At 51.7% G+C, this 23,212-nt stretch overlaps 1 protein-coding gene across 2 annotated transcripts in view; it reads right to left on the bottom strand.

Annotated features, from left to right (window-relative positions):
• Positions 1-7,115: 7,115 nt before the first annotated feature.
• Pmepa1 (prostate transmembrane protein, androgen induced 1) overlaps positions 7,116-23,212 on the bottom strand; it is a 48,552-nt gene continuing 32,455 nt past the window's right edge. Inside the window, exons 2-4 of one of the 2 annotated variants that reach the window (XM_028769713.1) lie at positions 14,651-14,805; positions 8,839-8,889; positions 7,116-8,598 (exon numbers count right to left, since the gene is read on the bottom strand). In XM_028769713.1, coding sequence (XP_028625546.1) covers positions 8,077-8,598; positions 8,839-8,889; positions 14,651-14,805 — 728 coding nt within the window. In that variant the 3' untranslated portion in view covers positions 7,116-8,076. Of the gene's footprint in view, positions 8,599-8,838; positions 8,890-11,913; positions 12,266-14,650; positions 14,806-23,212 lie in introns of those variants that run through there. The other variant, XM_028769714.1, reaches the window with a different exon arrangement.

Genomic DNA, 23,212 nt, shown 5'->3' with positions numbered 1-23,212 from the left:
CAAGGAAAACAGAAACTGTGCTGCCTGTTGCCACCCAAAATAAATAAGGTCCCTTTTAAATGCATCCTCAGTTGGGCCTGTTGAGGGACACTGCTCAGGTTCCCTAGAGGCGCTATTTGGAGACCGACCACTAGGTGGCGCCTGCTAACCAACCGCCTCTTGCCCAGGGGGTCTTGCTTGGTCCCTGGCTAAGATGGCTCCAGACTTGCTGGGCTTCAAGACATGCCTGCCCTCCTCACTTCTTTCTTCAGCATCCGTCCCTTTCCTTCTCTTCTCTTCCCTTCCCTTCTCTTCCTTACATTAGCCGACCTGGAAGGAGTCAGAGCCTTCTAGGTTGGTGGTTCTCAACTGTCCTAACTCTGCAACCCTTAAATACAATGTTGTGGTGATCTCCAACCACAGAAATTATTTTCATCGACACTTTCGTAACTGTAATTTTACTTCTGTTATGAAACATAATGTAAAAGGCCTGTGCTTTCCAATGGTCTTAGGTGACCCCTGTGAAAATGTCATTTGACCCCCAGAGTACTCTATACATAATAAACAAATAAATCTTAAAAAATATAAAAGGTTTATTCATTTATTTTATGTGTATGAGTGCTCTGTCTGTATGTACCCTGCATGCCAGAAGAGGGCATCAGATTCCATTACAGATGGTTGTGAGCTATCATGTGGTTGCTGGGAATTGAACTCAGGACCTCTGGAAGAACAGCCAGTGCTTTTAACCACTGAGCTCTCTCTCCAGCCCCAATAAATAAATCATAATTTTTTTCAAAAGGAAAGCTTTATTTAAAAAAAAGAAAGAAAGAAGAGAAAAAAAGAAAGAAAAGAAAAAACTTACAAGCTAATTTTCAACATTGGGCCTACCTTCAGCCTCCGTGCCGTAGATTAGCTGGTTCAGATGTGCATTTTTATTCTTGTTATTGTTGTTCTTGCTTGCAACAGTTGGCAGGCACCCCGAACTTGGTGCTGTCAGTCACCCAGGTTCTTTTTATCTGGCTGCTCTGCCATCTGTAGCCTGCGTGGGGGTTTGCCTTAAGTTTTAGAATGGTGGCTGGAATTCTACCTAGCATGCCTACACTCCTTCTCAGAGGAAGGAATAAGGGACCGGGATGGGGAATGGGGAGGGTAGCTTCAGCTGTTGACTGAATACAGAGCTACCTGAGGGAGTTTCCACTGAAGGATTGCCCAGAGCTGATTGGCTGTGGACACACTATGAGAGAATATCATGATTGATGACTGACTTGAGAGGACACAGACCACTGTGGGCAGCACCATTCCTAGGCTCCGTTTCCTGGGCTGTATATCAGAAAGCTGGTTCTCTCCGTGATGGGACTGTGAAGTTGTAAGCTGAGTAACTGTGTTTGTGTGTGTATCTGTGTGTTCCCCGTATTACAGCAGCAGAACGAAATGAACACAGTAGATGCCCCCCTTTGAAGAACACATCTGCGGGCTGCACATACTTTCCACTAGTGTCCTATCAGACAGAACTTAGTCTTACCACTCTGTCCCCCATGGAATGCTGAGGTTTGTATCCCCAATCACTGTGTACCCAGATAAGATTGGGGTCGCATTTCTTCAGATCACAGTAATATTGACCACAACAGAGACAGGCAGAGACCTAGGTGTTCTTGCCAACTCAAGGCTCTTCCTCAAAGAGAGAGCAAGGACATATCTCTTTGTGTCTGGTGTCGAGACCTTCCCCTGCTCCACCCAGCACCTCCCAGCCTCTTTCTCTCACAGATCCTGGGTGGGGTCTGATGAAGCGTCTTCCACCACTGTGCATCCTGAGAGCCTCTGACAGTGTTCAGGGCTTTTGGGGGTGGGGAGTGGGGGAGGGGAGGAGGGTGCTTCCTTCACTAGGTAGGAAGGGCTTAGAGATGTATGAAGGCATGCTAAGCTGGTCTCTTTTTATCCTGGAGAACACACTCCATGTTTTTCTGGAAACTATTAGAGTTCTCCGCCCAAAGCAGGGGATAATTACATGTTACCGATCCCTAGGCTTCAGGTTTTGTGATCTCTCTTTTAAAAGAGATATATTTTTACCACATATTGTGTTAGCAAAACCCATCTCCTTCCCTCCCCATAGCCAGGATTGTGATATAACAGTCGGGGAGACGAGAGAGGCTGCTTTGGTCAGAGGTGGCTGGTGACAGTAAGGGCGTCTGTGGTCCCCACCTCGAGCAAAGAGGGAAGATCATTTATGGCAGGTGTGTTGGGGTGACAAGCTTTTCTGAAGTCCTATGGAGGTGTTGGTCCTGTAAGGCAAATAATCAGTGGGCCTCAATGTTCCCCTTTGTCCACTGGGCACATCGGGGCATCTCCCCTTGTTAGCCCTGGGCCTTGAACAAGGCCCTCCTCTTCATGAGTCTCAGCTTCCTGTTGACTGCACTCCCATAGTTCATAACCAGGAACTGGCTACATCCGAGGTTCCTTCAGAGAGCTGAGCGTGAAGTACAGGTCACTTGTCTCTTTGTCTCTGCCCTTAGCTGTCCTTCTTTGGAACAAAACCATCTTACTTATCAACCTGGTTTGTCAGCCGTCTGTGAGACCAGTCCAGGGCAGGAAGTCTAGGCACCCACCCAGGCCCTCAGAGAAACAATTTCCCAGAAAGTCATGCAAGGGCTAGAGAAGGCATCTTCGTTTTCAGTTGGGAAAGGTCTTGACTGTAGGGATAGCTATCAGCTTGGGGTGGGCCAGGGAGCAGGGAAGGCTGCCATTGGTCAGCCAATGGCTAGGAGAGGTTTTCCCCTCCCCCCACCCAATCAACCTGTTTCAGAATTACTTTTCTGCCTCTCCCACATCTAGACAACTGCCCTGGACTCAGTGTATACCTTACGTGAATTTTATAATTGCAACTTTCGAGTTTTCTTAATTTATGTTTTTTGTTTTGCTTTGAGGCCAGGTCTCACTCTTTTCCAGGCTGGTCTCGAATTTGCAGCACATCTCTTGCCCCAGCCTCCAGCGTGCTGGGATTACAGGCATGCACAGCTGGACTTCACTGTCTGTGGTGTGTGTGTACATGTGCGTACATGCGTGTGTATATGTGCATAGAATGTGAGATTCTTTCTCTATAATTCTGTACCTTATTTTTAAGTCATGGGCTATGGAGCTCATAGATTTGGCCAGCCTGGATGGCCAACAAGACTCAGGGTTTCCAGGTTCTGACAACCTCAGCTCAAGAGTGCTGGAACAGCAGACAGGAGCCGTACCTGGCTTTTCTGTGGGTGTTAGGAATATGAACATGGGTCCTAAGGTAAAGTGACAGACACTTTACCACTGAACCATCTCCCTAGGCCCAGATAGACTTTAAATAAAGACAAGACATACTCTTAGTCAAAGCTGGTCACACTCGGGGACACTTTACTGGGCGAGAGAGTCCTTCACCATAAACTCTCTCCAGCCATAGCAAAGGATCGTGAACATTTCATGACGGCTAAATGAAGTGATTAAAGAATTTGACATGATGCTTGGGTTTCCAGATGGTTAATTAAACATCTACCATGGTGTTTTGTTTTGTTTCTCCTTCTCCATCGTTTGAGGCTCACACTCTTGTATTCCTTTCACGCTATCAGACTCTCACCTGCTTGTGATGTGGGCTTTCAATCTGAAGTTGGGCACCCAGGAGGCACACAGCCCTCGGCTGGGCTGGCTTCTGCCATAGTGCCTGTGGCTCTCTGTGTGAATGATCCAGAGGCTCGAGGGGCACCTGGTGATAACCTCAAAGCTAGGGTGCTAATAGGAGTGGCTGATGTGTGTGGGGACACAGATGAATTGTGGGAGTGACTATGGAGAAGATATGGCCCAGGAGCCAGCTGAGGGGTACAGGTGGTCCCTGGTGCTCCTCACAAGTGGCGGGGGAGCATGCTCTCTAGGCTCCTCCTGAGTTCCCTGAAGTGCTCTGGGGTCTGCCAACAGGAAACGTGCATTGGAGGTTGGCAGCCAAGGGCCCCCGGTCCAGCTGGCAGCTGCAGCAGTCCCCAAAGAATGTTGACATCCCACAACCTTAGGTATCCCCTACTTGAGGCCAAATGGCAGCCACCCCCGGGCATCCACCTCCGTATTGACTGAAGGTTTTAAAAGCCCTGTATCTTAAAGATGGCTCTGTATGAAGTAAAGTGTCTTACTGGGCACTCTGTGTGTAGGTGTTGGGAGATTAAAACCACTGGGGAGCTCTTTGGTGGGGACCTGTGTGCCCCAACCCCAGCTTCCAAGAGCCTTATGTTAAAGCCTAGCACCCAGAAGTAGGGCACCTGTGTACTGCTAAGACTCCCCTCTGCTCCACTTCTGGGCACTGAGGACCGGGAGGGCTTGATACACAGCACTCCTGGGTGTAACTTACCCTGCAGGCCTCACTGGTGTCGATCTGAGGTTGGTTTTCATCTGCAAACAGCTTCGTTTCCTCTCCTCTGGGGTCAGGAGAACATCAAACCTCCTTCACACAGCCTGAGTCTCAGGGCTGACTTCTGAAGGCCATCTAAGAGTGTCTTTCTAAAGACCTTACCTGAGCTTTCCTCAGGAAATGAGGGAAGTCCTTCAACCCCACCCTTCCTTTAGGAGAGCCACTTGTGGGAACGAGGATTTCTTCTGACACCCCCCAGTACCAAGTGACCTCAAATAGAGGTTGAGCAAACTATCTAAGGGTCCCCAGCAGCTATGGAAGCCTGTCTTTACTCCATATGTCCTGTGCTGTCACGGAGGATGGGGGTGGGCAGGAAAGGAGAGCTACACAGCCAAAAAAAATGGGAGAAAATTCACTCTCCAAAGAACTGTAAAATTTATTGTGTATTGCGACTTTTTGGAATGCCAACATCGGCACCCAAGATTATAGATACACAGAGAACGGCCTGGGTACAGTGTCCCATAGTGCTCCAGGCATGGAGAAATCCCAAGTGTTGACTGGAAACAGAAGGTGGGGGCGGGAAGTGGGGACAGCTGCAAAGAAGGGCATCTCAGAGCCAAGCAGTAGTGCAGCCAGACAGTGTGCCAGGGAAAGGGTGACAGGTGACACAGGAGGTGTGGCCCATTAGACTGTGAAAGCATTTGTGGCTCTCAAGTCCAGAGCACAAATGAGACCATTTCTCTCATCATTACAAGATTCTGTGGTTCTGGAAACTGAGGGACATGGAAGTCAGTCACTTAGGACACAACAGCGACTCAGAACAGAGTTTGAAGAGAGAAGGTCTGGATTCTGCCTGGGCCTCGATTCCTGTCACATGTGGAGTATGGGGGTCACGTCTTAACTTTTCGCTAAAACAACAGACTTCTACAAAGACAGTTCTTGTGCAGCAGGCCAAGCCATGCAGACCCCAGCTCTACAAAGCTGACTCACAGCCCCAAGCTCTGCAAAGCCTTTCTGCCTTTACATAGCCTGGAGCTCTGCAGGGGTCATGACCTCTCTGGAGCAAGCACTGGAGTTGGGGGGATGATTGGACAGAGGGAGCCAAGAACTGTCACTTTCTCAGAACCTCATGAAGCAGCAAGACCCTCCTTCTCCCCAAGCCTACCAGGTCTGTTCCTCTCCAACCAGCCACTTAACAGGACTGGCCTAACTTGTTGTGGGAAGAGGTGAAGTGTGGACCAGCATCTCGAGAATTTGGCCAGAGTTCAGGGTCCCACAGCCTGCAGCCTGCAGGAGCTGGCAGCCTGACACGGCTGGTTTGCTTAGGACTCCAGATACCCTGCCTTTGACAAGCCCCTCCCTCCGAAGTCCTACAACCCACATCCAAGGGACCCCACTTTTCAGTCCAAGGTTGTTACCCAAGGGGGTAAGTGCTCCCCTAAGCCAAATGAGCCCAGCAAGCACCTTCAACAACCCATTCAAAGAAGCAAGGACAGCCAGCCTGGCCCCAGAGGACAGTGGGCACACAGAGCCCAGCTTTCAGCTGTAGCCGTACACAGGAATGAGGTTTACTTGTCTAGATTCCCCAACCGGACGGAAGCCACATGCAGTATTCCATAAGAAGCCTGCAGGGACATCTGGGGGTCTCTGCAAGTCAGACACATGCACCGTCGGGAAGGGAAATGACAAGCACAGTTGAACTCCAGCAGTTGATGGACCGGCTCCATGAGTGAGACACTGTATGGGCATACCCCCATCCTGAGCCCAGAGAGAGATCTCTTCTTCAGGAAGGCATCAGATATGCACACAGGGAAACATGGGACATCTCGGTGACAACAAACTGATATCTCCAAGAATCCTCTTTCTTTGAGAGAGGATCCAGTGTTAGGTCAACCACTCCTGGGGGAGTGGGGTCTCCTGGGAATGTTCTGTAATGATGGATCTGCAGGGCTCCAGGCACGGGGTCCAGCGGGGCTCCAGGGTAACCTATACTTTAAAAACCGTATGTGTATAAACAGGCACGCTGGCCTGAACTCCAAAAGATTTTCAAGTAATTAAAAACAAAAAGTGCTGTATATAGGTTATCGAGTCACTCTCATTTTTATGTTGGCTTTCTGCAGAAAACGGGAACGCCCTGTGGAAGGGGAGTGGTGGGTGGGGTCACTCCACGAATTCCAGCAGATTCACCTGAGGGGTGGTGCCTCTGCTCCTGCTGAACCTTAAGAAACCTCACTACACCGCACCCCTGACACAACAGTAAGCCCCCTTGGGGTCCCAGCATATCCCACATGCTAATTACATCCTGGGAAATGAGACCCCAACCCTGCAAACATGTGATAAGGCAGTCAAATGACCAAATCAAATACAACTCTTTCCGGGTTGAGGGGATGATTCCAGGGAGAGAAGTAAAGTTATGCTGGAGGCTGGCATTGGTGGCAGTCTGTCCTAACCCTTCTGGGCTTCCTGGGGGAATGCTCGGGTTTGTCCCTTTCAATGTTGAGTGGACTGTTAATTGGTTTCTTGAAATGAAAATCAATATTGAGGGAAACACATGGTCTGAGGTCAAGCAGCCGCCACCGTGGGCCTTCCCTACATGACAACGTGGAACCGCTTACTGAGCACGCTCGAGTCCCACCCACTTAGCAAGCCGCTGCATCCCCCCTCCCCCGCACCAAATTCGGGGAGTTGCTTTGGATCTGAGGATACACCTTGCCCCCAAACACTGAACCTTCATAGTTTTTGTGTTTTAAAGAGGAAGAAAAAAAAACTATGATTCCTTCGGTAACAGTTTATTTTTCATATTGGGAAAGGCATCTGGGACCCAGCGCCTTTGTGGGGGGCGGTCCTGACTCAGCTGTAACCCAGAGGACAACACGGGTCCCCTTCGGCAGGGAATGTAACTGTTCACAGCCTGTCTGGACAGAAGCATCCGTCGGCTTGCAGGTGCGTGGCCCTGGGGAGCCTGGCTTTCCTGTGCAGTGGGGGCCCTCTGAGACCCGGGGGGAGGGGACACACCCCGATGCTCTGTTCAGACTGAAACTCAACATTTCTCCAAGTCTCAACACACTCTCTAGAAGTTTCCATCAAACAAGCACTGATATATTATATTAAAAAATAGTGCAAAATCTCAACATTTATATAAATAGCTCTAAACCCCTGCTTTGTAGGATTTTTTTTTCTTTTTTACAAGGTAATACACACTTTCGGAGTTGGCACTCAAAAAATTGCCATTTTTTTTCTCTTCTAGTTCAGAAAACAACTTTTTTTTTTTGAATAGGCCTCTTCTAATACAAAAATACTCCTGGCTCTCCCACATACAGAGTCTCTTCTTTTATATATATTTATATATATATAATATTGCAGATCTTAAACAAAGGTTTTGTGCAAATATGTCTTTAAAGTTAAGTAAAACCATCATAAACAAAAGAAATTAAGCATTCACACACAGAGCTCAACTAAGAACAAGACTAGTGGAGCGGTTTCTCTTTTGCCTTCAAGACACGGCTCAACAAAGAAACATGGCATCTTTTTCTTTCTTTTTTTTTTTTTTTGCAAGCTTTCTGAGCTTCTGCATTCAGACCACACGGAACATGTAAATATTTATACACAGACAGGAGAACTAGCACACACCACATGGCCTGTGTGTCTCCTGCCTTCCTCTCTCTTCTCTCTTAAGAAGTGCGGAGTGTTTTTATTTTTTGCGGTTTTGCCTACAGGTGCCCCGGCCCCCACTCCTAGAGGGGGTGACCTTTTTGTTTCTCCTTCTCCTTGTTCTCCAGTGGGGCAATGTGAGGGTGATGGAGCCGAGTTCCCTCTAACAGGGAGGACTGCCCGGTACTTTGCTGGTGCTGGAAGGAGGAGCCCGGGTAATGACCGATGACCTCACTGTAGGTGGGAGGCGGCCCCTCCATGCGCCCACCGCTGCTATAGCAGGTGGCGCTGATGCCCGAGTTACTGCTGGGGGGACAGGGGCCTCCCAGCATGGTACTGTCTATAAGGTCACTGTCGAAGATGGTCCGGTTGGGGGGTGCACGCACAGACTCTCGGTTCAGCTCCAGCTGTTGCTCGGGGTCCCGTAGTTGGAGGGTGCAGGGGCCCTGGTAGGGTGGGGGCTCCTCCCCATCAGACAACGAGATAGTGGGTGGCAGGGCAATTTCATGCTGCAGGTAGGGGTAGGTGGGCTGGAAACGGCTCCGCTGGACGAAGGGGGGCACAGCGAGTCGATCAGTGGGCCGAGGTGGGGCATAGACCTGTGGCTGGAGAGGGCAGAGAAGAGTTAGGGAGGGAGGCAGACTGAGATTGATTCCCCCCCCCCCCCAGATTCAGAGACTGAGTTGTGTGAGCTCAGGAGGGGTCGCCCCAGGTGAATCCCTGGAAGTCCCTAGACTGCAGGACTGGCTGCAGATGCCGCTGCAGGGGGCCTCCTGGAGTCAGGGAGTGTCTGGAGGAGGCCCGTCCATTGAAAGCAAAGGGGGGGGGGCGAGACTCTGTCTTACCTCCGGCATTCCACCTGACACCGTACTCTCTGAGGGCCAGAGGCATCCTTCCTGTAGGATAGAAAGGGACACAGGGTCAGCAGTGGACAGAGCTGGTGACACAAGATGCCATCTATCCTAGATTTGAACTTGTCATCCTGGAGTGAAGTCCTGCCTAGATTTGAACTCGTCACCCTGGAGCGAAGACTTGGGCATATAGACTTCTCATTTTTCAACCTTACCGCATCTGCGTGGTCAAAGGCAAGGCCATACTGGCCCTGTTGGCTCCTCCCTCAGCTGTGGTTTCTGTCCGATCTGTGGGGCACCCTCTCTCAAAGCTGCAGACAGCTTACCTGGGCATTATAGCCGATCTCAACTTGGCCTTTAGGAAACCCAGCATGGCCAGTCTGCCTGCCTGCCTCCTGTCTCTACCAGGCCTGGGCTCCCTGCATGATGGTGCCCCAAGTGCTTAACTTTGACCTCTGCATCTGAATGTGTAGACACATACACTTAGCAAGAGAAATTAGCGAACTTAATGTTGAATGTCACAATCCAGCTGACCTTCAGAGGACATCAGAAAGTAACAGGTGTCACACCCCTCCCCACACTGAAACCAGGTCTGACAGGCTCAGCATGCAAAGCCTGTGCCTCTCAGGCCTTTGAACTGGCCACGCCACCATGGTACCACTTCTCTGTTGACAGTCAGTGCACGGGTCCCTGCAGACTCTATAATTTAGAGCCTCTCACATCTTTATTGTTAATAAACAGATACGGAATCATTTTCTGTGATGGCTGTCACTCATGAGGCTCCTGTCCTCAGCAGTGGGGGGATCCCAGGAAGGGAGTAAACTCTCTTAAGAGAGAGGTTGTCCTTGCTAGTGCCAGTAGTTCTGAGCTGTCTGTAACCACCAGCCTGCGGTAAAGGCACCTTAATTTTGGCTTTATTGAGATGTACCTACAGAAATAATACTCTCAAACACTCAGAGCCTACAATGTGGTCAAGTACCAACATCTCATCACCACAATCCAGGCGAAAACATATTCCTCCCAGAGCCGCAGAGGACTGCAGTTCATCTAGTGGCCACTAGGTGGTTCTGGGGCTTGCACCTGCAGGTGAAAGTGTCTCTGATACAGTGAATGGCCCTGGCTGCCCTAAAAACATACAAGCCAGGCACACAGGTGTCTCTTGGTGTCCTCACCCCACCGACTGCAGCCTCCCTCTCTCGGATCTCACCCCATACACAGCCATTCAGCCTACCTTGCTTGGACACCTGCCTGCTGGACGGTAAAGACCTGAGCGGCCCTCCAGCCCTGCCTTGCAGACGGTCAGTCAGTCAGGTATACACTTATGAAGATGTGGCTTCTGCAGGAGGAGCCAGCAGGGCCCCCCCCCCCCGGAAAGGAGGCTCCAACAGGGCTTAGGGCTGCACCCCAGGGTTCTGCCCCCTCCCACAGCCTTCCAACCCAAATCCTCTCCCAAATCTGCTTAGATTCTTTTGATACCAGTCCCACCCACTCACTGCCAACCCAGCAAACCTCATAGCTCCTATCCTTCTCTCAATGATGAACTGTGACCTGGAAGTGTAAGCTGGAACAACTCCTTCCTCACGCAGGCTGCCTTTGGTCACGAGGTTTTATCTCAACCACAGACAAGCGACCTAGAACACTAGCCCTTTTCCTTCCTACTCATCTCTGCTCAGGATACCCTGTCTACATGGGTCACTCTCCCTGCAAAGCTGCGGTTGGGTCCGGAGGGACTACCGTGTCCCCTGTGCCTACAGTCTAGTGTGGTTCACAGCACATGCTTAAGCCACAGCAAGCAATCACCACTTAACCATCTTTTAGTGTTCCCTAACCCTGGGGCTTCAGGCAGCCGCTGAGGGGGAGGTGAAAGGCAGGGAGGGTTCAATCCTGTAGCCAATGTTGCCAGCCCTATTCAGCTGTGAGGACAGCCCCTCCCTTCCTTCTTCTAGAACTTGTTCTAGAACTGGCTTTGGGGTTCCTTCTTGCTCCTCCCACACTGCCTGGGGTACAGGCTCCTATTATATGATCACTTCTCAATTAGGCTACCTGAGTTCACCACGACTTCTCCACAGCCTCTCCCTCTGGACCTCCCCCAAAGCAGTCTGCTGGCCATTTCCGCAAAGGGTCAGAATAAGTTTCAGTATGCACGAACTCTCAAGGAATAACTAAAAACATTGTACTAGAAGCAAAACAAACAAACAAAAAACCTCCAAACTGTCTCTGTTTTGTTAAATCTTAATAGTTCATAAAAACACTAACAGGCACGACTGTGTGCCAATAAAACTTTATTTACAAACCTAGGCATATAGCCCTTGGGCTGGGCCAATTTGCTGAGGCCTGAGGGTGCCCTCCTGGCTGCAACTCCAGACTGAGAGCTACAACCTGCTGGGAAACTCCTTTTGGTCAGCTTCCAGACATGGCTCAGACTGTCCCCTCACCTTCATAGTGACAATCGTTCCCTTCCTGTGGACAAGTGGTCAACCATCAAATTCTGCAAAGCAAACCTCTGGCGAGTGGAGAGCTGGGACCCACCCTGCCCCAGGCTGAGAACGGTCTGGATCTCTCTGAAGCTTTGGATGGATCCATGCCTGAGCTTCTGTTCGAGCTCACCTCTGTGTCTGGCTTTACTATAAGTTTTGTTGTTGTTGTTTGTTTGTTTGCCTTTGGCTCCAGAACAAGGACATGGCAGGCAGTGCTTCCATGGGAAGCAGGAGATCTAGGCCAAGGGTTATCAGAATATAAAGCATGGATGCATCTCAGACCCTAGCTGAGCTTCTGGTCTGAGGTGACCTCGTTGACAAACCACACGCCTCGGGGGAGATATGGGCTGTGTGGAGGTAGGAAAGCCAACTGTGTCAGTGAACACTTGAAGTTGGTGGATGCTAAGAAGCAGGCTTGTGGGTCCTTCCCTGCACCTGACCCTCATGCCAACCACCCATCACACTGTTTATCACATGGAAAAAGCATCTCAGAGAGAGAAACGGAGAGATGGGGGTGGGAGGACTTGGCCGGTGGGACATAGTAGGGGACAATGAAGCAGAGACCTGGCTTCAGGAAACTAGACAGGCTCACCTGCTCTTCCTGTACCTCTGAGGAGAGGTGATCTTCCCGTAAGAGAGGTGGTGAGTAGGTGGATCTGTGTCCTACTCTCGTAAGTAGGAGGGGAGCCCCCACCCCAGTTGTCAGAGACATCCAAAGGGCAAGGCTCTGGGTAGGCAGGCGAGTGTAGTGTGGCACACTGAGCCCAGGCAGACAACAGCTGTATCTAGGTCTCTCTGGGAGGTCACAAGGCCTGGAGACACTTCAGATGCACTATGTCGGAAAGACAAGGAGTCCTAGGGGATCTGCCACCTTCTGTTCCAGGCCTCCCCTGGGTTCCCTGTTTATACAGCCAGGTGGCACTGGGGAGACAGTGAAGGAGACGGTCTCTTTGAGGCCCCGTGTCTGGGGAGGAGGGCCGGGTTCTTGTCTGTCGAAGCAGCAGCTGAGCTCAGGTGTCCATGCAGAATGAGTTGCCTGCTCCCCCCCCACCTCTCCCTCTCCCTCTCTCTCTCCCCCTCTCTCTCTCTCTCTCTCTCTCTCTCTCTCTGCCATCTGTACCCAGAACCTTCCTTGTCACATCCCACGCTCTTGGCTAACCACACCCCACAATGGGCTAGGGGAACTTCGCTGTTTGGCCTTAGACAAGTGCCCCACCCACCTCTCTGAGCCCTAGTTACTTCTCTGTGAGGGAGTGAGCCTCGGACGTCACTCTGGCTTATGCGCTGTGTGAAGAACACTTGCCAGGCAGCTGGCAGTGCCTATTGCTAGGTAACAGAGATAACAAAAGAGCCAGGTGAGCCGGGGCACGGCAGGCAGGATTCCTATACAGCAGGTGCTGGCTCTTCCCTCAGGCTGTGTCCTGGGCCTCAGTCAGGAGTCCCCATGTCTGTCACAGATCTTGCCCCGGTGAACTGGTGACGCACTGAAACCGGTCCTGACGCAAGCAGAGATGTCCAAACCTGCCAGGAACAGCCCTGCTTCTCAGGCGGCGGCCAGTTCTGTCTTGGCTTAGCCCTTAGACTCTAGGTGCCTCTGCCAGCCTGGGACACCCCCCCAAAACTGGGGCACTGTGCCCAGCATGGCTCAGATCATTCCATCCTCCCTGCCCCTGCTGAGCCATCCTGGAGACTGGGGTGTGATTATGTGCTAGCTTCTTCCGGTCTTAGGCTTCCTATCCTGCGCTTCGAGCCACATAGACTATGCCTCTCTTCACTGTTGCTGACTGTGGACACCTGAGGCCAGGACAGAGCTTCCCAAAGGGGGGCTGATGTTACAGGCAGGAGAGGCAAGTCCCACCTGCAGGAGACAACCCAGGCACTGACTCTGGAGTCCAGAAAGGACACTGTTGGGTCCCAGGTAGCCCCTTGACGCTCACAACGCTAAAGCACCAAAACACACGCTTATAATATCAGCCAGGATGAGGCCCTCTGGTGCAGTGACTGTCCCTTGGTAACAGAGGGCAGTTTTAGGATCCCCAACTTTGCTCAGCATGTGTGTCTGTGAGTGTGTGTGTGCGCGCGCGCGCATGCACGTGTGCATGTAAAACGCTTGCTTGCCTGCATAGAGACCAAGCAGTCCTCTGGGTACATTAAGTGACTCTAGGTGACTGACTGCCCTTGGTAGGATGTAAATGAGCTGAGACTAGTTACACAGTCTCACTTAGGCTAACAAGGAGCCCAGCACACATGAGAATGCTCACCTCTTGGGCTCTGAGCATGGCTGAGCCCCAGGACACTGAACTCTGATCCCAAGGCTGGCTATGTTTGGTCCTCCCTCCCTCTGGTGAGTGTCAGGTCTCTAGCTCTAAGGCTCAAAGAGGCTCAGCTGCACCCCAAAGCTAGAAGTCCCTTACGTGGAGCCCCTGCCTGCGTATGACTTTCGGCTACCCACAATCCTAGAATGGTCCTGCCCATAGTCTCCTGTATCAGGGGAGCTTGGGCACAGACAGCACTCAGCAGAGAGCTGGCGGGCGAGGGGTCACGTGGATAAGGTTCCCTTCCAGCCCGAGATGGCTAGCTTACTATGTCAAGCCTGGGTTGCCCAGAGGCGCCCTGTGCTGGCTCATCACACCTGAGGAGCCAGATGACGCTCGGGCCCTGGGAGAGACCTCTCGGTGTCCGGTTGCTTCCATGGCCTCCCAGGACACTTGGACAAAGCTGCCCAAGTGCTAGTGGCGTGTTGGCGAGAGGGCAGGACTGTCATCTCCTTCCATCTAGGTCACAGCCCCAAGACCGGGGGCACCTTTCCCACACCTCTGTCCTGGTGGGCACCCAGTCAAGCAGCTGCTGCTGTCTCCTCGTTCTGTCTCATCAGGCCTCTCACTGGCCTTGGGAGGCCTGACCTGCCGCCATGTGTCGTAGCTGTCTCCTCTAAACTGTGTCCCACCTCCCTGCTCCCCCAAACCTGTATCCACTCAGCTCGTAGCTATGGAGGTTAAGCCAGCTCCCAGCCTCACCTCCCCACAGTGGGGTTCCTCTGGGGAGCCCACAGAATCATACCTGACACGTCCTGTTCCCTCTGGGATGGTAACAGGAGCCATTTCTGGGGGCAGCACTGGGCTCTCAGGCTCAGACACATCCTGGTGCAAACTCACAGCTTCCCTCCAGCCTGAACCTTCCCGCACTCCCAGGTCTCCTTATCCACCCCCAGGTCCTACTCCACTGACCAGAGGAAGCAGCGATCCACATTCCTGCTCCCGTGAGCACCCCGATGGGGTTCTGTCAGAGTATTCCACACAGCAGGAAACCTAGGCCATGGCCCCACTCACCGAGGACAGTCCCTCCTCTCTCCTCCTGGCCTGGCTGTGTCGGCTGATGAAGGAACGCGCTGACAGCTTGTAGTGACTCAGCAGGCACGTGATCATCACCACCATCACCATCATCACCACCACGATGACCACGATCTGCACGAACTCCAGCTCCGCTGTGGGCAGGGCAGAGGGGCGTGTGAGACTTTCTGTGAGGCTCTGGAGGCGCTCGTCTACGTAAGGCTGAGGACTTGGGCACAGGGGAGAACACAGCTCAGAGACCCTGTCCAGGGTCCTTTCACTTATGGCGCCTGGAGAGGGACAGTGGGAAGAAGAGGGGCTCATGTGGGCTAGAGCAGGATGCGGACAGATGCAGAGGTGACACACGGGCATCTGTACGTAAGACCAGCCCAGCGCGGGGCTCCCCAGTACCCCAACACTCACACATCCCAGCAAGCAATGCTTCAACCTTCCCACCCTCAAAACAACAGCCCAGTGCTCTTACACACCCCAACCCTCCCCACACCAGCTATACCCCCCACACCAGCCATACCCAACCCTCCCCACACCAGCCAACCCCACACACCAGCCATACCCAACCCTCCCACACCAGCTATACCCAACCCCCCCACACCAGCTATACCCCCCACACCAGCCATACCCAACCCTCCCACACCAGCTATCCCCCCCCACACCAGCCATACCCAACCCTCTCCACACCAGCCAACCCCACACACCACCCATACCCAACCCTCCCCTACACCAGCTATACCCAACCCCCCCACACCAGCTATAACCACCCCCCAACAACAGCTATACCCAATCCTCCCCACCACCAACATCCCAGCCTGGCTGTATATCCCCCAAAGAATATCCCAATACTCCTACACAGTCCAGCTCCCCACCAACCCTCCTACACACCCCCAAAACAGCCCAATATTTCAGCATTCAACACTTCTTCATCCGCCAAACAGCCAGGTTCCTATGTCAACACTCTCATATGCTAACGCCGGAAACTTCCTAAACACCCTAAAGTAATAGTCCAACACCCCAAAATAACTGTCCTATACCCCAGTGTCCTTCTTTACATCAACTTTCCAACCCTCTGACGTGCTCCAGAACAACAGCTGAAGGTTTGTAGATCCTTTACACCCCAACATGGCCGTGTGGGGGTCAACACTCTTAAATCTCAGATACTCCAAAACCCTTCTACACTCCTCAAAACAGCCCACCACTCCTACACACCTCAGCATCCCACAGGCGGTCCCAAAACCATACCTCAATACACTTGAGATCCCAAAAAACAGCTCAGCAGAAAATGGGCCAAACCTGCTACACACTTCAGACAGACAGACAGACAGACAGACAGACACACACCATTAGCCACACAGATAACATATAAGGACACATATCACACAGGCGCACACAAACGCAGACCCACCACACAGGGTCATGGTCACAGGCCATCCTAGTGAAGACCTCAGACACATTCCAGGTTCTGACCTCTTTGGGATTCTCATTTCTGTTTTCTGATTTAGTTTATTTCCCTTCTAGAAGGAGGAAAAGCCCTCCAGTTCTGGGAAGGGAAAAGGCTATTTTGATATTGCTTAAGCGGGTGGTTCTGTTGACTCCGACGGGCCGAGGCTTAGCAGCTGGCTGCAGCTGGTGCCAGCAGAGCCCCCAGCAACAGGCAGGATGCCAGGAGTCGTGCAGGACACCGGATTCAGCAGAGGGACAGCAGGCAACCCAAAGGCCCTGGCAGAGGAGAAGGCACAGTGAAGGGCCTCCCCAGCCAAGGAGGGAAGACCTTGGAGGATCATTCCCTGCTGTAAAAGAGTGAAGGGACCCCAAGGCTACAAGTTCAGTCACAAGGTGGCTGACTCAGCTCCGTGCTTATCAGAGACAGGAACTGAGGAGTGGCTGAAAGCCGCCATAGGCCCAAACTTCTAACTCTCTCCTGCCACCACCAAGGTTTCGTTGTTGTCTCGGGCAGGGCAACACATCCGAGACGGGCACTTTACTGTGCCTGAATGGTAGAGGCTCACAGAGCTGTCCCAGGCCATCCCTGTCCCAGGTTATCCCTCAGCCCCAGCCAGTCTCTGGAATACCATCTTCTCTTCCTGTTCTCCACAGGTCCATCACACCACTGGACCACTGCGCCTGCTATGACTGCATTTAGGCAGAGCCCACTATGCTAATGAACATCTTACAGCCAGGATGCTTCTCCCACAACAGAATGACCCCTGTACGTCAGGTGAAGCTTAGACCGTCTCTTTCCTTGATGTAAGTGCTTTCTCAGGCCCCACTGAAGGGCAGATGAAACACAGAACTGTGAATGACTGTCACAAAGTCTGAATGCCCACAACTGAGGCGCCAACCAGCGCCTGGGCTACACCTGGAGCTTCTGGGCGGGGCCCACCTCACCCTGGAGGAGCCAAGTCGGGATAGTGTGGAGGTGTTGAGCTACAGGAACCTTGATGAGGTTCACCCCTGCCTCACATAGGGGCCCCCTTCTGGTGAACACTCAGGCACCCTTATGCACCCAGTCTGAGAGGGGCCATGGTGAGGTTCATAACTGGGTCACTGAAGCTATGCTCCTGTCTTCCCAGGAGAGGCGGGTCCAGGGCTGGACAGTTTGACCTGAATGTGCTGGGCACCCAGGTCTGGCTGTTGGGACCCAGGATAAACCAGTGCATTCAAGGGACACAGGGCCTGCTTTGTGCAATACCCCCACTCCTTCAAAGGGCCCACAACTCCTCCTCCCCAACTCTGTGAGCTCCTCACCCTGGCCCCCTCTGGCTTTCTCTGGGGCTTCTGCCCACATCAGGCCTGAAAGGAATGGGGAGATGCAAGCAGCCTTTGTTCCTGTCCTCCGGAGGCCTGAGGGACTGGATAGGCAGCTACACTCCTCCTGGGGTGGTCTGGGGCCATGGGAAGACTGAGGAGACAGGAGCTGAGGCAGTAGGGCTGGCAGAAGCTGGCAGTTCATGGGGACAATGAGCAAGGGCCCTGCAGGGTCTGGGGTTGACACGTCTGTGTTCCTGTGTCCAGAAAGTAGAACTGCTCCCCAAAATGAGGGAATTTGGCCACTGGGTTCCACAACTATCAATTTTGCAAGACAAAGACCCAGAAACTTCATAAGCCAGGAAAAGAAAGCACAGATTCAAAACAAGAAAACCAAGTCTATGGAATTGTCCAGCAAAGTTCGGTGTTGAATGTGGCTGGCCATTGAGAAGGACAGGAAATACCCCAACACTGCTCTCACAGGGTCTGCAGGGTACCCAGCACCCACTGAAGCAGACTAGGGTGTTGTGTTAGGAACAGACTACCTCCCAGACACAGACACACCTGGCGTGAGGACAGCTTCCTCATCTCACACACCCCAGGTTCAGCTGGACCCAACCCTGGCAAGGCTGGGCAGACAAGCAAAGCCACGCCACAGTGTTCAGACAATGTTGTCTACAGCAGAGCTGAGAAAACACTCTCTGGATCAGGGCTCTGATGAGAAAATACAGGCTAGTAAGATAAAGTCAGGCTCACAGTTTGTGTCTGCTGTCCCAGACAGGACGATGAGGGGAGGGTGAGGCGGGAGGGCTGAGGCTAGGTCAGCCTCATACACAATGAATTCCAGGCCAGTGTGCCTCACAGTGTAAGCCTTGTCAGTAAATAAGGAAGTCGATGGCATCCGAACGCAGTTATCAAATGTTTAGCCAGGAGTGGTGAGAAGGTAACCACGCTGTGTGGCAACATGGGAGACCTCCATGACTGGTCCCTAAGATATGATGGGCTTGGCTACGTGAGAACCCGCCTCAAAATGAGGCAGGCATAGTGACACACACCTTAAATCCCAGCAAGGGTCAGAACTTGGCTTTTCAGTTCCCGGCTTTTAAGGAGAAGGTGACATCCTTCTGTCCGTGTCTTTGGCACCTGTTCTAGTGAAGGAACGGGATTGGAATCCCAGCCTTCCACTCCTTCGCAATGCTGACTGGGACACAGGAGGAGCAAACGGGCTCCAACCACCTGGTATCAGGGTGGATGTGCTGCCCTGCCCCTGGGCTTCCAGTTCCGAGTGCAGCACGGATCCACCGCTAGCCTTGGTGAGGGTTTTCCTAGACCAGATGATCTCCTCAAGCCTGGCCCTGGGGCTGCCTCAAGGGAGGTTAGCAGTGTCCTTCCCGGTTAACAAGCAGCCTGCACCAGGCCCTGTCTGGCCTGCGGGCCCGCACACGGAGGAATTAGGAATTGGCACTGTCTGAAATTTATGAAAATCTAATCTCGTTAGGCCTGCCAGGTGGAGACCCGGCGGGCGGCCTCATTGTCATTCCGAGGAGCCCCAGTCGCTGGGGTTCCGGCCACTCCATCAACAACCCTCCCCCACAGCCTCTTGTATTTGAATATGAACTGGCTCCCCATGCCCTTGAATTCAAGTAAAAATTAGACTAGATGTCAAAGGAATAACTTTGTCACTTCTCGGGTGCCGCTGCAAACACCACTGAAGGCGCATTTATTTCTTAATGTAAGAACTTTTTATGGTTTTTTTTTTAATTGCTTTCCTCCCCTGAAAGGATTGGAGAGCAGGCAGCAGCAGGTTCTGGTTTTCAGGACAGACTGCCAGGCTTTCAGAAAGCTGCCAGGTTCTGCTAGGTACCATTCTGGCCAGGTGGCCTTGAATGACCAGATAACACTCCCCAAACCCCTGCATCTCCAGTCACTGCTACCTTAACTGCAAAGGAGAGACAAATCTCACGAGAGAAGGGCCCTTCCGTTCTTGGTAGCTTTGTTTGTTTGCTTTTTCCTTCCGAGACAGTCTCATTATGTAGAGCAGCCTGTCCTGGAACTCACTACATAAACCAGGCTAGCCTCCAAACTCAGAAATCCACTTGCCTCTGCTTCCCAAGTGCTGGGGCTAAAGGCCATGTACTACAACACTCAGTCTGTTTTGTTATGAGACAGGTTTTTAACATAGCTAAAGCTAGCCTCGGATTTAATATACAACCAAGGATAGTTCAGAACTTGTGATAACCTGCCTCTACCTCCAATGGAGATTACAACCCCAAGCTAGGCATAGGTGTTGTGTTTGTAAAAAGAGAAAGAGAAAGGGGGAATATGTTCTATGGAGGTATAGTCAGGTATGGGGGAAGGGTGCTTCTGCGGGCCCATGCTGGGGCATCCCTTCCGTGAGGGACCAGCCACTCTACGCCACACCAGAACGCACACACAAATGTATATTCTGTTAAAAGTAAAAGTAGAACTTCTCTACACAAATCTCACTTTGAGGGGGACACAGGAAATCAGTGGGTATGTGCAAAATGACAATTATGGGGACCCAGAGGACATCTTGCCCCACCCAGGAAAGGAGATATTCCCTTCATGAAAACACTTCAGTATATGAGAGTTATGAACACATACAATTAAATTTATAGCACAAGAAGGGAGCATTAAGAAACAAGTCCGTTTCCAAAGCAACCTAACTTGTAACAAGACACTCAGGTAGTCTCTCCTCGGAGATTATCACCCATGTGTGACAAGGACCGCAGGAGAAATGTCTGGGATTGAGGGGGGGGAACTGGCTAGCTGCTGAACTGTGTATACATACCCTCCACAAGGCAGGAGGGGCCACTGGGCAGTCCCCAGTTTCCCCAGTGTGCATGAGCCAGTGAGCTAATCATTTCCCTTAGGCCTTTTCTCCTTTATCAGGGAGAGGATGGGGACATGTGACCCACATCACCACCCAGAGATAGCCCATGGCCTATCCTCAACACAGGGAGAACTGCAGAGTCAAAGGTGCTCTCTCTGGGTCTTCGAATTTTGTGTAGCAATGAAGATGAGGAGGCTCTGAGACCATTTCTTGCCTGTCATGTTTTACACGGGTGGTTGAGACCCACCTGGCCTCCCCATATCTCAGAACTGTTCCATCCATCCGTCCATCCATCCCTGCATCCATGCATCCATCCCTGCATCCATCCATCCATCCCTGCATCCATCCATGCATCCATGCATCCATCCATGCATCCCTGCATCCATCCATCCCTGCATCCATCCATCCCTGCATCCATCCATCCCTGCATCCATCCATCCATCATCCATCCATCCATCCCTCCCTCCATCCATCCATCCCTGCATCCATCCATCCATCATCCATCCATCCATCATCCATCCATCCCTGCATCCACCCATCCATCCCTGCATCCCTGCATCCATCCATCCATCCCTGCATCCATCCACCCACCCACCTACCTACCCATCCATTCTCAACCACCTACTTAGCCATTCATCCATGTTTACATCTGTCTATCACCTAACTATCCATCTATCCAGGTTCTCATCCATTCTTCCTCCATTTTTTTTCCCTTGCTAGAATCATGACTGACACTTTGGGCCCTAAGAAGCACTATTCTCAGATCATGATACCAACACACCCTTGTACCTCCTGCGAGGCCCAGTTCACTCAAGTTTCCAGAGTGACTGGGGAGCCCTGGGCTAACCCTTCCCCATGCAGGAATCTTAACACGGGGTCAGGCACACATCAACTCTGCCAGGGCCTGTCCAGCAGGGAGTGGTCTGTCTGCTGAAGGAGGGACAGGCACTTTGGAGCTAAAGAGAGGCCTGGTTTTGCATGCTTCTCCTGGCTTGATACCTTGAGCTGGAGGGCAAAGGACTGTCAAGTAGAGGTGGGCTGGCTTCTCCCTCAGCGGTAGAGGGTGGAGTCCAGGTCCACACTCACGGCAGAGGAACACAAGCCTGAATCTGTGTTGCAGGAGGTGACCACACAGGAGGCCAGTATTGAGCCTCAAGCACTGAGGCCTCATGTGCATGCTGAGCAGGCCTGTGAAATAAGGAGTCCTGGGAAGGTGACAGGCCTGTCTAATCACTTGAGAGCTTCGTGATTAAACGATGCTTCAGTAAGGGAGGGCAGAGCCGCACCTTTTATCTTTCTCGCTATTATCCAAATGGAAAGAACTAATGGGCTTTTTTTCTATTGTCACCGGCATCGAACGTCTTTAAACACCCGCTGTCAGCACAATGTCAATCCTGTTCGTGAGTTATTGGCAGGGCAGAAAGAATTCACAGTGAGAGAACGCTTCCATCCATGTGACCAAGGCTGTACCCAGAAGATATCTAAAATAAGTCAGACGGACCTGGTTTATTGAGCAGAGGTGGTGGGAGGGTCCAGGATGGGAGCCTGTCTGAGGGTGGCGGTGTGGATGGCCACTCCTGTGGAAGGGCACTCTGGCAGGGACTGTTAAAACCAAGCCTGCAAAGCTAACCTCCAGAGTGTGACAGAATTAACATTACCATCCCCTGCTGATAGTATCTATGGGTGTGAGGGGGGAGTCCACACTGCATGGGGTATTTCTAGACGGCACCTAATGTCACCCAACAAGCCAGTCACACAGTATCCCAGGATCCCACACACAAATCAAAAGATGACCTCTGTCTGAGTCCCTCTCAGCCTCAGGGTGAGAGATGTCTGGGCTCAGCAAGTCCCCACTGTTGGGGGCTGCTCTGTATATTCAGGTGTGCTTAGCAGCACTCCTGGGATTTGTCTTATCACTTCTTTGGTGACCCCTATATGTGGTTCTAGATATCCAGATGTGTCCAGGAGCACAAGTCACTCCAGCAGACAGCTGCCGGCTCACAAGTCTGTCAAGGGAAGGAGGCAGTCGTGGTCGGACAGGAAAAAATGGACACTCGACAAAGACCCATTTTACAGGAGGGAAAAAAAAGGAATTAAGAATGTTAACTTCTGAAAGAACAAGATTTGTATTTTTATCTTTTTTATCACTCTGTTGTTTGCATTAGTGTACAAATGTGTATGTATGCACAGGTGTGTGTTCGTATGTGTGTGCATGCATGCAGGAAACCTTGGAATCTAAGTGTTGGGTCTCCCTGGAGCAGGAGTTACAGGCAGTTGAGAGAGCCACCTGACACATGTGCTGGGAATCTATCTTGGGTCCTCTGAAAGACCAAAACCCTATTTTAACCACTAAACTATTTTCCAGCCTCATGTCCTGCTTTTTTTTTATGTGGGCTCTGGCAACTCAGCCTCTCATAGTTGTCTGCTGAACCATCCCTTGAGGACCATTGTTTGCCCTTTTAAGAGAAGCATTCATAATTTATTTTGAGACAGGAGGCTGGCCTCAAACTTACAGAGATCCGCCTGCTTCCTCAGTGCTCAGATTCAAGGTCTGTGCGACTGTGCAGACTACACTCACCATTTTAATTTAAGAAATCTTAACGACATACTCAAAAGATCCCTCATGAGTCTGTTTATGGATATGAGTTTATGAGTGTCGGCCAACAACGTAGCTCATGATGCCCTCCCGCCCCGGGAGGTGCCTGTGTTCCCTGGAAACAAGTATGTATTTTCCTTAATTACTGATCTTCAAGGGCCTAGCATTTCCCGTCAGGAGTCAGGGCTTCAGCACCCAGGAGAAGGGAAGTGAACCAGGGCTCCGTTTCCAAGGCTTTGGGACAAAAGGCTCAGCTCTAAAGCTGGGGCACAATGCAGTGGGTATTGAGCCCTTCTCAATGGCTCCTCATTCAGTCCTAGGGGCCTCACTGACGCCTGCCTCGTGCTGA

The sequence above is a fragment of the Grammomys surdaster genome, unplaced genomic scaffold, assembly GCF_004785775.1.
Source record: "Grammomys surdaster isolate TR1022 unplaced genomic scaffold, NIH_TR_1.0 193, whole genome shotgun sequence".
Classification (NCBI taxonomy): Eukaryota; Metazoa; Chordata; class Mammalia; order Rodentia; family Muridae; genus Grammomys; species Grammomys surdaster.
This window is presented reverse-complemented; position numbering and strand designations above follow the sequence as displayed.